The 14,752-nt window shown below is 35.1% G+C and overlaps 1 protein-coding gene across 1 annotated transcript; it reads right to left on the bottom strand.

The window, feature by feature from the left end:
- Window positions 1-843: 843 nt before the first annotated feature.
- On the bottom strand, window positions 844-7,286 carry RUS6 (root UVB sensitive protein (Protein of unknown function, DUF647)). The gene is made up of 13 exons (XM_039049818.2): window positions 6,621-7,286; window positions 6,049-6,147; window positions 5,702-5,815; window positions 4,359-4,430; window positions 4,146-4,256; window positions 3,955-4,074; window positions 3,082-3,183; window positions 2,916-2,988; window positions 2,670-2,753; window positions 2,373-2,437; window positions 2,189-2,290; window positions 1,930-2,109; window positions 844-1,290 (listed from the first exon to the last, which is right to left on the bottom strand). Exons 1-13 carry the CDS (start codon window positions 6,963-6,965, stop codon window positions 1,231-1,233), a joined length of 1,527 nt encoding a protein of 508 aa, XP_038905746.1. The 5' UTR covers window positions 6,966-7,286; the 3' UTR covers window positions 844-1,230.
- Between the last annotated feature and the right edge of the window lie 7,466 nt (window positions 7,287-14,752).

Raw genomic sequence — 14,752 nt, 5'->3', positions numbered from 1 at the left:
TATATATATATATATATATATATTTATAAAAAAACGAAGATACTGATACGTTGAAAATACATTTTCTTTTTCTTTCAAAAATTCTAAGATATAGATAAATTTAGCATAGAAGCTAATAATAATAGCACAAAATAGAATACAAACAAATACAATACAAAAAAAGCAACATCTAAAATGTTGAAGTATAATAGTTAATAAAATGCAAAAAGTGACTCATATTGCAAAGAAGAAGAAGATTGGAGGGAGAAGTATGAAGATTAGATGATTCCAATCTAAGATTTGGTCCATTATTTTTTTTATTTTTTATTTTTCCTTTTAGTTTCCTACTTGAGTAGTGAACTTTTTAAATAAGTTGTCTAATTTTAGATTGAGAAAGATTAAATGAGTTGATTGTCTTTTTTCTTTAAAAAAAAAAGTATACGTAGAAATAGATACATCAAATCGCGGGTCAAATACATATCTGACAAGCATCCAAAAATATCAGATAATATCAATATCTGATACATGTCTGATATTGATTCTTTGCCTCACATAAAATATATGTGCTTCATAGGCGCACACGTACATATGAACATCAACGAGATTAGTGCAAACATCTTGGTTAGAGGCTGAAATTCTTGAAAGTTGTAATCAAACATTATGAAATAAGCTCTCTAAATGTTCTGAAATTATCAACATGGCAGCTGACAAGTACAGCCAATTACAGCAAATCCCTACCCCCCATATCTATTGTATTAAAAAAAACAGAGAGAAGAAATAAAAAGTACAGCTGATTACCAAATCCTCCAGCTACCATAAATCTAATGAGAGGAATGGGAGTGAGAGTTGAAACGCATCATCAAGTAATACGGAAGGAGCCTAAGATATATGTACTATGCAAAAATACTCGGTGGGAAAAACATACTTGCAACAAAATTTAATAAGAATAACCATAAATGCTAACAGCAAACAAAGAGATACCTGGAAAGGCACATATACATTAAACTTACCTATTGTTACACTTCAAACTGTATTTGTTACCATTTCAATAGAGACTCGAACCCTTAATTGGACCATTGTTTTTTACCTATCAACCGGAGCGCAACCGGCTGGGCTCGGACAAGGATCTTCAGGAATCAAAGAGACTTGATATTCCCCATCATCCCATCAATGGCTATCTGATCCAAGCCTTTGTATCTATGAGATATTATCTGCTGCAATGATGAAACTACGCATGTTGGCCATTTTTTTTTATCTGTAACATAATCGAGCTTTACCAGGATTGAGCAGCGATTCTGCCATCACCCATCCCTGCCAAGACGCAAATAATAATAATAATAATAATAATAATAATAAATTACTTGATAACTTGATCATTATGTTATTCAGGAAAGCAATGACGGAGGTCAGTTAAGACCTAAGAAACTAAAAAAATATGTTTTATTTGGATTGTAACAACTGATGATGCTACTAAGGATTTAAAGAGCTGCAAACATTTTCAGAAACATAATTCAACTGGAGAATGAATTGGACAAAGTAGGTTTGCTTTAACAAGAGTACATTAGCCATTCAAGTTATTTCGTTTTGCATGATTAACAAGTACAACTAAGGCTTAGAGTGTGTTTGGATTAAATTTATGCTAATTTGATATTTGTGGAATCATTTTGTGCAACCAAACAAAATTTTGATTAAAATCACCTTTCAGATGTAACCAAACACATAAGTTTTTAAACTAAGGTATTTTAATGAAAGAGTTCCAAAAAGAATATTATTCTAAAAAGTGTTTAAACTAGTAGGCATGTCAAACCAACCATAGAATTGAATAACACTGCTATTCACCAGATCATCAGGAAAAACAGAACTGCTAGCTAATTCTATATTCTATGTCCTTTAATAATAGGTGTAAGTGATGCAGCACAAGCAAAAAAAGAAGCATGCTCATTTTCCTACCTGCTCTGAAGCTTTACTCTTGAAAATCTCATAAGAGGTTGCGACCATTTTACATGATGCGGCAATTTCTCCCTCAAGATTGGTTGTAGTGGGCTTAGAATTTGAAAAGGCATCACCTTGTTTTCGCAAAGAGTTCTGAGCCCCATATGATGAGCGTATAAAATGTAAGAGCACATGAGCCTGTAGAAAAGTAACTTACATCACAAGAAGAAAATTGTGGGAGGCAAAAATATACAACAAAAACAAACCGTGGTCTTACGTGGAAAGCAGCTTTTAGGATATCATCTGACTTCGCTTGATCTTTGAGTAATGCATATACCTTACCCTTAGTTTGATTGTATGTCACAATGTAGTTCTCTCTCTATTACCCATCAAGAGAAAAATATCAGTAATTAAAATAAAAGAATAACAGTGATCCAATAATGAGATGAGATATCACATACATCAAACAAAGGCTCTATGGCAAGATATGAACCAGCATCTTGGAATGCATCTTTGAATCTTGGTCCTGCCAAAAATTGAAATAATTTTACATGCTCCAACCATGTGAAAAGAAGACAAGTACAACAAATACACACACAACTTTGATCTACTATGTGGAGATACTTGAATTTTTGCTTGTTTGCATTTAATGTGATCGAGTATAAACACTCACGCCACATTTATCTTAATGAGAAAGTAACTTCAAATCAGAGGAATGAAATAAATGCATGTATATGTTTGGAGGATGAAATATTTACCAAGAACTACAGGAGTCTCCTTTAGCCAGGGGAAACTTAATATTCTTTCATTCATATTCCCCTTCTGCAATGAGGGTACTCGCCCTGCAAACAAACATAAGACACGGTTTTATATATACGTTAAGAAAAAGAAATGTCCTTTATTCTTTTAGCTAAAGTTTAAGCAACTAGAAAAGGAATTTAAGGATTGAGAACATCTTTCTCTCTCCTTCCATTTTCTGAAATATCGGTTAACACTTAAAGCACCTGTCTTGATGAATGACTCTACTGCTACATTAAATCTCGCTCTGTTCAATGTGTGCAACACAACGGATTTGACCTGAAAAATATTGCATATGTAAAACTAGAATGACTAAAAGAAATTCCGTAATCAAGAGAAATGAGACGTGCGGAAAAGAAAAACCAACTTTACCTCTTGATAAGAGCTGAAAATATACCCGCATGAAAGGAGACCAAAAGTAGTAACCAAAGATGGATTTCTTTTTGAAATCATTATGCTTAGTCCGGTTCCTAGCTTCACAAGACATAATTGAAACTTCCATCAGCTTCATCTAAAACTTAATTAATCATCTCATATGACATAAATCAACATAAAGCATACAGCAATTATACATAAACCATACATCAAGATGAAATAAAATAAAGCTCTGTGCATTACAACATTATTAGACGTGAAAAAATACCGTAGAAATATCTGAAAAGAACCTAGTATTTCAAAACAATATCATGCCACATTATTTTTATAAAACCGCTAAAGAAATGGTAGAATATCCAATTTTTTCTTCTGATGACTAGGACACTTCCAGGAATCCATGCAAAGATTTTTCTCCTTTTGCTTTAGTGGGGCGATGGGAATTCATATTTACTTTTATTCTTTGAACAAGAAAAAAAAAAGATCATTTTCTATTTTATCAAGCAATCGTTAGTGCAAATAAACTTCTGGGGAAGCCAAGGATCTTCCCTGACTCTGTACGTCTATAATCACTTATATATCATGATGGGTTTTGTTTTATATTATTTAATTAAAAGGAAAAAGAAAAAGAAAAAGGGGAAAACAGTAATTCCTTAAAGACTTGCGACTGTGCATATCACCTGAAGATCATATTTGAATACACAAAGCAGATCAATAAAAAAGAAGAAACTTTTTGTCTGAGACCTTGCATCATTTATAATTTCAGCTTTAGTAAGAAGTAAGAATAAAAACAATTTTCTTAAGAATTAGCCCAATTCTGTCAAACGTAAACTATCTACTTTGTCAGAGTCCAAAGAGAGGGCTCAACTATACCAGATCTGCTATATTTCCTACACATTCTCCTTTAGCGGTGACATCTCCAATGTTTTCTCCTTTTGCAAAGGCTTTGTAGATTGGAGTGCGGGTTGACGTTGATGTTACAGCTGCAACGTTCTACAAAGCAAGTAATGAAATGAGATTTCATAACAGCTAAACTATTGCACTGTACAAAGAAACAGTTAAACCTTTGCAACATTAGCAGCACAAGCCAGAGGAAGAAAAAGGTGTGGTGCAGCTGCAGTTGCCAGCTCAACCCCAGCACCCAACTCCATAAGGAGATCACCTGCAAAACGTAGCTGCAGCCCTTGTAGTGTTCAGAAGACAGATCTTTAACAAAAATTAAAGATAGTCACAATAATGAGCAAGCTTTTCTGTGGAAACTAGTAAATAAAATTTACCTGCTTGAGATCATAATCAAACTTTTTCCCTTGTCGAGCAAATAGCATTTTACCAACACGACCGGCGCCATCCTGTAAAGAAATGCTACAACTTAGTCAGTTCATTCAATTCTGCACAAGTAAAATGTGAAAAAGATATAATGAATGGCAAGACAAGATTATGAAGTGCTGCGAGTATGTATATATTGTATTGAAACCTCTACTTTCATTGGGAAAAAATGAAAGAATACAAGTTCATACAAAAAACTAAGCCCACTAAAGAAAGGGGGACAAACCAAATAACATGTTGCCTAAAGAGGTTTTACAAAATGTTTTCAAAATCGAAGCCCACGGGGGACTGAAACTTCACCAAGGTCCTCTACACACCTCTAAAAAATTTTATATTTCTTCTCCCAAGGTCCTATAACACAGCATACCCCGACAAACCACAGAGAACGACCCTTCTCTCTAAAAGGTGGATGGAGGAGGAACTCTCCAAGCACTTCATAATCTTGATGTTATATAATAAAAGAAGAAAGCAATCAAATAACCAAAAGGAATTTGAAAGAAATTTTAACCATCCCAGAAGGAATTTGAAATAAAAACCCTCAATGTTCAGAAAGAAAAGACGAAGATCTTAACCCACCACATTCAACGTTGCTTTTGACCTTCTTTGAAAACATGTGAAAACTTCTTAGTAGTTTGATTACAACCTAAAATGTCAATTGCTTCTTTGAGAAAATTATCACATCAAAATTGGAACTACAATTTTATCTCTCCCCATAGTCCGCAGCAAGATACATGTGGCCACCCTCAGCTACTTCATGTCATAATTGTTTTTTTTTTTTTTTTTTTTTTTCCCCGAATATGCTTGCAAGCTGGTCCATGCATAACTCAAGTGCTAGTTACGCCATGAAAACTTGCATACATGGATATACAAGAATGATGGCACAACATAGCCGAGATCAATACCATAGCATAGATTCACTATATTTTCTCAATGGAAGTGTGGTTTTCAGGAAAAAGAAAAGAAAAGAAAGGAAAGGAAAATACTAAATTGCCATTGGCAAATGGCAAGCACCACTGGAAATAGAAAATTTTCTACTATGACAAATGGAATAAATTTCAATTCATAAAGTTTCAATTTTTCTAAGAGAAGGGAGATGTATGAAGTATAAGCGTTGATCAATTTAAGCATCTGAAGCATATTTAGTACTTACAAAAGCTAAATGAAAAGAACAAAACTACTCTGCCGATAAGTGTGCACACTTAGATATATTGATCCACTTTTGAGCACATAAGTTGCAGGAACAAAGCTATGTTTCTAATCAAGAAATTACAACAGCATTGCCAGAGACTGTTACCTTGAGAATCCAGTTAATAGCAATGGCACCAGGAGTAGCTTTATTTCTGGCGACCCCAACAGAGTTTAGTAGTGTCTGTGTTGTGAAAACACCCATTGCTCCACCAAAGAAGTGCTGCAATAAATCAAGCCATCACTACCAAAGCATTCTGATTTACGAGTATAGAAAGAAGCTGAATATTTTTCTTCTTTTTTCTTAGGAGAGACATTGATACTAGCTAATTGCTACCTTTTCATATCAGCTTTCTCTCCCTCCAAGTAATAATTAATAAACTAACTTTTTACACTGACCGGCTAAATATAAGATAATTTCAAGCCTACAATATTTTTCTGAATTTAGACCCATACCTTCAAAGCTCTCCACGTCATGTAAGGTACATATGAAGGGGTAACACTATCGGGGAAGCCTTCTGGGACTACATAGGATCTTATGAAGGACATCATCTCCTGTATCACAAATTACCCGATCACAACAACAATAAATTTGGAAGAAAGTTTATCTTCCTCTTGATCAAAAGAAGAGAAGTCAATTTCCTGTTAACAGACAAATACTGTAAACTGATTCACCATCGCAAAAAGTTTTTGCAGTTCCTTCGAACAATAGTGTGAATAAGTGATAGAATTAGAATAGAAGTACTTAATGAAGCAAAACAATTAATGCATGTTCAAAGTAAAAGAACAACAACCAAGTTCTTGTTTTCTCAAGAGAATTACAGAAAAACCCACCAAGACCCACAGAAACAAATACGGGTTCTGAGAAATAATTCCCCAAAGATTAGGTAGCTGTTTTTAAACCAGGCACAATACTTGAATGAAATGGGCGGGAGTAGCAGACATTTTAAGCAAAATTCTCAGTCAAGCATCAAAACAAACAAAATCAGGTACTTAATTGGTAATATAAACATAATGTAAACACTAACATCAATAGGAGCTTGCGGTGTTTGCAAACAAACAGCGCGGATCGAGGCGTTCTTCGACCTTCCAGATGGCTCATTATCAGCAACATAATTCCACCTGCGGCCATCGATTTCCTCGCAGCAAATCAACCTCAAACTGGAATCAAGAAACTGATTCTCCACAATACCAAGGTTCCTCGCCTGTGGCCCAGCGAGGGAGAGCGTCGGGGGGACAGAATCAACAGGAGGAACAGAAGCCAAACTAGCACTAATGCGCAGAGTTTCCCGAACGAGAATGCGCGCTTCAGTGGAAGAAGCAACAGATTTGGCAGCGGAATTGGGGGATTGCTTGAGCTTGATCGGAGCCATTGAAACAAGAAATCAAAAACGAAAAGGGTTTGAAAGAAACTTGATGGAGAGATCAGGAAGAAGCAAATGGAAGGAAGAAGAAGAAAAGGGTTGAATTATGGAACGAGAAATTCAAAGAGGAAGCATTGGGATTGACGGAGGAAACCATGAGAAGGAAGGAAGAAAAGTGGAGAAGGTGGCCTGAAACAATTGGCAACCGCTACAGAGAGGTGGCAAAAATGGAAGAAAAACTTTTTTCTCCGTCCTTGTCAATGCAAATTTCTATCCTCTACGATTTGTGGTACTTGTCCTTCGCTCTATACTAGTGGGGATTGTGGGGCCATCTTCTTTCTAAAGTCTTCTGTGATTAAATTCTAATGAACAACCCTTTTTTATTTCTTTGGTGGGATGTTAATTTTTTTTTAGTCAAGCTCAATTGGACATAATGCTTATATTATCAAACTTGTGGTTTGAAGTTCAATTTTTCCACCCCATACTTTTGTTACAATATCTTTCTAAAAAAAATAACCAGTTTTTCTCTCTTCTCGAGTGAGATCGGGCCTTGATTGATAGGAAAGGAATTTTATGAATATGTCCTCAAAATTTTTCCTAGTGTTTAGCAGACCTCAAAATCGCCAAGTCTCATCTTTTTGCATACATTCAAGAAAAACAAGGTAAGTGTAGCGATATTCTCTTTTATAAATTTGCTGTAGTTGTTATTTGCATGTTGTTGTGGTCAATAATTTATGTTTTGTGGTTGTTTACGCATCCTCGGTGGAAATTCAATAATTTCGGCCGCGATTGAGTATAATTCCACCAAGATTTAGCATAGGGTTTGAAATCACGGACGAGATATTTATATAGTTGCACCCAGTTTATGCAATATCCCTAAGATTTTGATTGAATTTATTAAGTTTGTTGAATCTGTATATGATTTTTTTCAGGGTTACCTTGTATATTTGTTTGTTTTGGGGGTGAATGGAAGGAGGATGAGAAAGGATACATAGTAGGTCAGTTGAAAGGGTTGATTATCGACGATGGATTAAAGTATGAGGAGTTTTTACAGGAAATATATTGAATTAGTGGGATAAATTCTGTCGAGTTTGAATTGGTTATAAGGTGTTTGTACAATGTTAGGTCGAATGTATTTGTCTTTGTGATCAGTAATCAAAGAGATCTCCATTTTTTCTTAACTGGTGACGATGTGTCTCAAGTGGCCCTTTTAGTATCGAAATTACTAGTAGTAGTCCATAAACCTAGGAATATGATATCCTCATATCTAGTTCAAAATGTTCCAACATCTGCATCCAAACTTGAGTTTATTTCTAAATACAATAAACTTTCCAATGAGCTATGATCATTAAGTCCATTGAATAATAATATATGTCCGTTAGATTTTGGAGACGATACGGATGAGTTGTTGAATATGAAATATGTAGACCTATCTAAGGATGTTGTTAACAATGAGTCTGTGTTTGAAGTGGACATGTTAGTGGATTATGATGTGGAAGTTAATGTGGTGGATATAGATATATCTGAGGCAGTTGTTAATGCTAATCATGTGGTAGAGTTAATGATGGATGTAGAATCAAGGGTTGACAGAGGACCTCTTGATTATAGTAACCCGACAACTGGCGGTAAGCATTGTGCAGATTCAATAGGAAGTGGTGAACTCTGTGTCAGCCATAAAAAAGGAAGCGTATCGAAAAGTTAATGGCGAGCATCATAGTTATCTCATATGAGTCTACTATAGAAGATGTCCAGGTTGGTAATATGTTTTTAAGCAAAAAAGATTTGGTTAAGAAACTGTCTGTCTTTGTCATTAGGAAGAACTTTCAGTATCGTGTCGATAGATCTATTAAGAAGTTATATATTTTAAGATGCGTAGAATCGACTTGTCAATGGAAGATCAGAGCCATTAGAATGAAAGACTCTAAAATGTTCAAAATTAGTAAATATGCGCCCACACATCTCAGAAGATATTAAGAAAACAAGATCATAAGCAAGCTAAGAGTTAGGTTGAACTGATTACGTCTAAATACTAGGATGTTACTCGTGGTTATAAACCGAAGGAAATTATTCAAGACTTTCACAAGGAGTATGGGGTAGACATTAGTTACAAGAGGGCATAGCGGGCCAGGGAAGCTACGTTGTCTTTAACGAGCAGGTCACCTAGAGAGTCATTTCGTTTGTTACCACGGTATGGGGAAACATTGAAGATTGCCAATCCTAGGACTCACGATGAGTTGGAGATTGATCCTGATGAGCATTTTAAATATGTTTATATGGCACTTGGGGCTGCAATAAGAGGTTTTCTGAATTGCATCAGGCCAGTTATTGTTGTTTATGATGCACACATGAAAGGGAAGTATAAAGGTATTATGCTCGTAGTGGTTTTAATTGATGCTAATAAAAAAATATACCCGGTTGCTTTCAGTTTGGGGGATAAAGAAAATGATGATTCATGTACATGGTTCATGAGAAGGATGCAATCAACTACTGGTGTGGTTAATGGACGGGTGTTCATATCTGATCGACACAAAAGTATTGCGAAGTCTATTGCAAGTGCCCCTCTTAATATCTTCATACAGGGCTACATCTACGAAAATTCTGCACATCAATAATTTATAGTTAGGAAATATGGTGATTCGACGATACACTTTTGTTTGATCGACACTAACACGCAGCGGAAGGGAACAGGATCCATAAGCACTCTAATTCATTAATTTTGGCTGAAAAGAAACATGCTAAAACAGAGTATAATGGGTTTCAAGAACATACCTTGGCCAAATCATTGAAATCTTTATTTACAGCTGCTAAATCCTCAAAATTCTTGTGTAGACCACCACAAGATCTTCCCTACTATCCTCTTGGTCTTCTAGATTGAGTTGTGGGACTCAAAATAAGCTGGAGTCAAAGGGAATATGGAGAAAGCTCATTGAACCAACCCATTAAAGGACACCTTCTTCATCCGAATTTTTCAGCAAAAATTCAATCGGTTCATCAATCTTTTTTTCCACTCCAACTCTCTTCAATATATTGCAAACTATCATGCAAAGAGATGTGCTGCATGGAATGCAGCTCATGCTTGGAGTAAATTAAGGAAAAGGTGATGGGTTCCTAGTAAGCAAGTTGAAGATGAACTTGAAAAACCCATTTTTTAAGTTTGTGTAATTTTTCAATTTTCAAAAATCCAAAATCGATTTTAAAATCATATTTTATTTCTAAAATCAAAATTTATTAATTTTACAAATTAATTTCATAAATTATTTTTCTAATAAAATTAATAAATAATTATTTAAACAATTTAAATAATTCTAATTAATTTAATGTCTAATATTAAATTAATTTTTACACAAATTCATCTTCATATATTTAAATCATATTTAAATATATTTTCTCCAATTTCGTTTGATTCTAATTTGAATGTTTCAAATTAACTTATCACGCTACTCTAGAGCTAATCCATTTTTGAGCTAGTAGGAGGACCTCATGAACCTACAGATCATGGGCTCCAACGATCTGAGATTAATCGATTAAACTCATTAGACCGATCTAACCCCTATTCGTTAACTAATGGGTCACTCCACTAAAGCCCATAGTTGAACTTTTCTCACTGTAGATATATTATGTCCACTCAATATAACCATGATTAATAAGTTAACTCTTCACAGGTTGTTTGCAATAATGGCTGGGTCAACTCTCTGTTTTACCCCCGAAATTATCTTTTGTTCCTTAAGTCCCTACTGATCCCCCTAATGAACAATTATTTTGTGATTTAATCACAAAATCGAGTCCCTCTCATGCCAAATAGCTGGGTCAACTCTCTGTTTTACCCCCAAAATTATCTTTTGTTCCTTAAGTCCCCACTGATCCCCTAATGAACAATTGTTTTGTGATTTAATCACGAAACTGAGTCCTTCTCATGCCAAATGAGAGGGTGGGATCCCTTGTTCAAGCCCTAGAATCAACACTTGAACAAACTCTCTACTATCTCTAAAGCGGGTAGGAGTGAAGTCCCTCTTGCACCCTATGTCCCCAGCTATCTATCCGGTCTTACCACTGAAATGGCAGTCTTATTGATCCGATGCTGTTGAGTCAACCCTCACCTATGCAAATCTAAGAGCAATCCCAAATAAATAGGAGTTCATAGTTAGCTCAGGATTAAGGTCAAGTTACCTAGGTCATCACTTTGAAATAGTCAGTCTTAAACAGTAAACAACATTATAAAGTAAGAGTGACTCATTTCGTGGTCCGATCTTGTACAAACTCTTTTGCACAATGACACCCCCGCTTCTCATGTCCAAAATGAACGAATTAGGATCACTTCATTTGTAGCACTTTACAACTCCTTGTAATAACTACAGAGTAGGTCGCATCTAATAGTGTTACTAGAATAAGGTACCCAACCTTATCCATATACTATAGATCATTTTGACTATTTACTCGAACCTGATCCACCTTTATGTCTCCACATAAAGTTCAAGTACTCATCCAATAGTCAAGGGAATTTTAAGTTTATTGGATTTCTATTCAAGCAATAGATTTATTCAATAACATCTTTATTGAATTTCCAGAATAAGTTCTATTGTTTACATACCACGAGTTTTAGGACATAAAACCCAACAAACTCCCATTTGGACTAAAACTCCAGTGGTAACTTATATATCCAATAGATAAGACTGAGTTTCTGAGTTTTACAGAGAAATATAATAAACAAGGGCATCCATACCCATGTTTTATCATTCAGTATCTCTATAGCCGATATTTCTCCCACTTGCCCTAGGTTATCTTGTATTCCTAGTCCTACTTGGTAGTTCTCAAACGCTTTAGCCGAGAGAATCATTGTAAACATGTTAGATATATAATAGGCTTTAGATAAAACTATATGAGGATTGCATCTTAATCTCAATAATGGCCAGGAAGCACACTTTCCTCCCACTACATTAAGGTACTCTCAACTCTTTGAGTAAGATACATCTGATCTGTCTTAACAAATCTTTGTTAACAGTCAGATCTAGAAATCTTTAAACTTTCTATACTTTAATCTAGTCATTTAAATATCTGAATATTTACAAATGACTTTTAACAATTTGATTCTTAACAGAAGTTGCTAGAACAAACATAATTTTGAAAATGAATATTTCATTTATCCCAAAAATATATATACAATTTTTTCTTTACAAGATTTAACAGTTTAAATACAAGTGGAAACTTCTCCCACTGGATAAGCTAAGCAAATGGTCCTAGGGTCAAGTTAGCCTGGCTACCTTTCTCTACTCTCTTTTCGACAAGATACTGAGGGTAGTGTCTCCTCCAGTACCCTGCTTCACTGCAGTGGAAACATTTCCCTTTGCAGCATTATCTTTGCCTTTCTATACAGTAGGCTTCTTCTTCCCTTTCCCTTTACCTTTCTTCACAGGAATACTCTTATTCTTCGAAGAGGAAGCAACTTCAGGCTTGGAGGACATTCCTCTCTTCTTGGCAGTAGTAACATTTACTTCTGACACCAGGCCCTTTGTTCTCAGCATTGTCTGGTAAGCCTGTAGCTCATTCAGAAGAGTAGTCACGTTGTATTCAATTTTATTCATTAATGCATTCAGAATTGTAGAAAACTCTTCAAAAGAGATTCTAGAATAAAATCAACTTGATTTCTCTTATTCATGACAACATCATTTGCTTCTGCCACATTAAAGTGGACCATCATGTCCAAGACATGTTCCCGAACATTGGTCCCTATTTTGATGCGACAATTGTAAATGTACTTAATGACATCGCTTGTAGAGATTCCATAATCTCTTTGGCAATACTCATATCCTCATGCTTATTTTGTCAACACATTAGATAAGCTGGCAAAGATATAAGCACAGACTATATCATTAGCCATGACCCATCTGTCATATACATCCCGAACATTTCGATTTCTGTTAGAGCTAGGAATGGAAGGACAATCCTCAGTTAAGACAAACCGCAAAACGTCTATCACAAGTATCGTGTTCAAATTTGATTTCTAATTCACATAATTATCCCCAATGAATTTATCTAACGCCAACACTTACATTAATGAACTTGTCATTCTGAAATTTAAATCCAATCAAGTTTTAGCAATTTTAATAATTTACCCAAGATTATTTTTTTGCAACGATACTACATCAAGACATTCTTGACTAAATACTACCTCCAGAATAACTCATATTCTGATAGTCATTTAGGTACCGCTTTTGGTTAGACATTATTAACACTTAATAATTTTGTAAGTGTAGACCTGCCATTTTCGGACGTTAGAGGCCACTAGTGACCAAAGAAATCCTATCCATTTATGGAGCTTGAGTTGTTCCGGATCTTATGTTACAACCCTCTAAGGGGATAGCCGTCATTAAACAACTAGCAAAGGGCTGCTTAAAGCTAACCAGTAAGTGTAACATAGGAATCTCACGGTCCAAACTGACGGAAGAGACTGCAAGATATGTTGACACATTTCCTTCACCCACTTACTATGAACTACTTCCTCTGTTTACCTTGATATTGACTCATGCAAAATACTTTCCGAAGGGAGGTCACTTCCAAGTTGACACAAAACGTCATATGAATCTCACGGTGTGAACTATGTGGAGACTGGCAGTTGAATTCATAAACTTGATTTCTTATCGAACAACTTCCCCTTATTCACCCAAATCTAAATTTAAGCTAAAAAATACTTTCTGAATGGAGGTCACTTCCAGGGTGATACGAAGTATTGCTTAAATCCAGACTGTGAACTCTTAGGGATGCGAGAGCTAAGAATAACATACTGCGTATGTTATTAATCTTTTGCTGAAGTTTTCTAATAACTCTATCATATAGTTATTGACTACCACTGAAGTGTTTTAATGATTTGAGTAACCTTATACTTAGGTTCTTTTCCAGCTAATAAAAATAACCCTAAGTCTATGTGGTTTATCCAAGTATAACTCTTATAATTGGACTTAGACCTACGATGTCTAGGTGATAAACCCTTTTATTACCTCACATCGCTCCCGGATACTCATAAAACTAGTTACCAATGCTCAATTATTCGGCCATAATCCCCAGATAGGAGGTGTTCCGTAGACTGTCAACTTAAATACCACCAACCTTCGACAGGATTATATATCAGTTGAGTTTGTAACCTTTGTAACCCTAGTTTTACAAGTTTAACAACCTATTTTAACTAACTAAAACAAGTGGTTAACCTACATGAGCATGCAACTGTTCTTCGTTATGGATTTTAAATGTCTAACCCAATTTTATAACAACTTATAAAACTTTAGACATGCTAAACATCCACAACATACAGACATTCAATATCTAATATAACACTTACATTAAATACAAGAAACCCTAACATGCATAATATATATTATAACAAATTATAACATACTTTCAATGCATGTTGCATGCTTCCTATGGTGAGATTTTAAATCTAAATGGCATACTATATGCACATACAAGATTTATTTAATTATAACAAACATTCAATGCATAAATAATTAAACACTGACTGATATGGTTTTAGTTTTGGCAAAAACAAGCAAACAAAAACCTAACTATTACAAAAAAATAGCTTCAACACCGCTTGAACCGCTCCAAAATTGCTTGAATCGAACCCGAACCGTCTGAACCGAACCAGCAAAGACTAAATCAGATCAACCACAAACCATTTGAAGCTAAACTGGACCAGACCTCAAGAGAACCGGTCGAACTAACTGATCTTGCTCTCGCCCAAAATCTCGCTAAGTCTGATTGTTTAGCATTGACGACCATCATCATGCGTTTGGCTGATCGTTTAG

Source organism: Benincasa hispida, chromosome 11 (assembly GCF_027475165.1).
Source record: "Benincasa hispida cultivar pf3 chromosome 11, pf3_genome.v1.1, whole genome shotgun sequence".
NCBI lineage: Eukaryota > Viridiplantae > Streptophyta > Magnoliopsida > Cucurbitales > Cucurbitaceae > Benincasa > Benincasa hispida.
The sequence above is the reverse complement of the archived record's forward strand: the minus strand, read 5'-3'. Positions and strand labels throughout refer to the sequence as shown.

Coding starts and splice junctions, on each gene's coding strand:
- RUS6 (XM_039049818.2), bottom strand. CDS start 6,965: ATGGCTCCGATCAAGCTCAAGCAATCCCCCAATTCCGCTGCCAAATCT. Junction 5,816..6,048: donor TGACGTGGAGAGCTTTGAAG/GTATGGGTCTAA, acceptor GATTTATTGCAG/CACTTCTTTGGTGGAGCAAT. Junction 2,291..2,372: donor CCATAGAGCCTTTGTTTGAT/GTATGTGATATC, acceptor GATGGGTAATAG/AGAGAGAACTACATTGTGAC.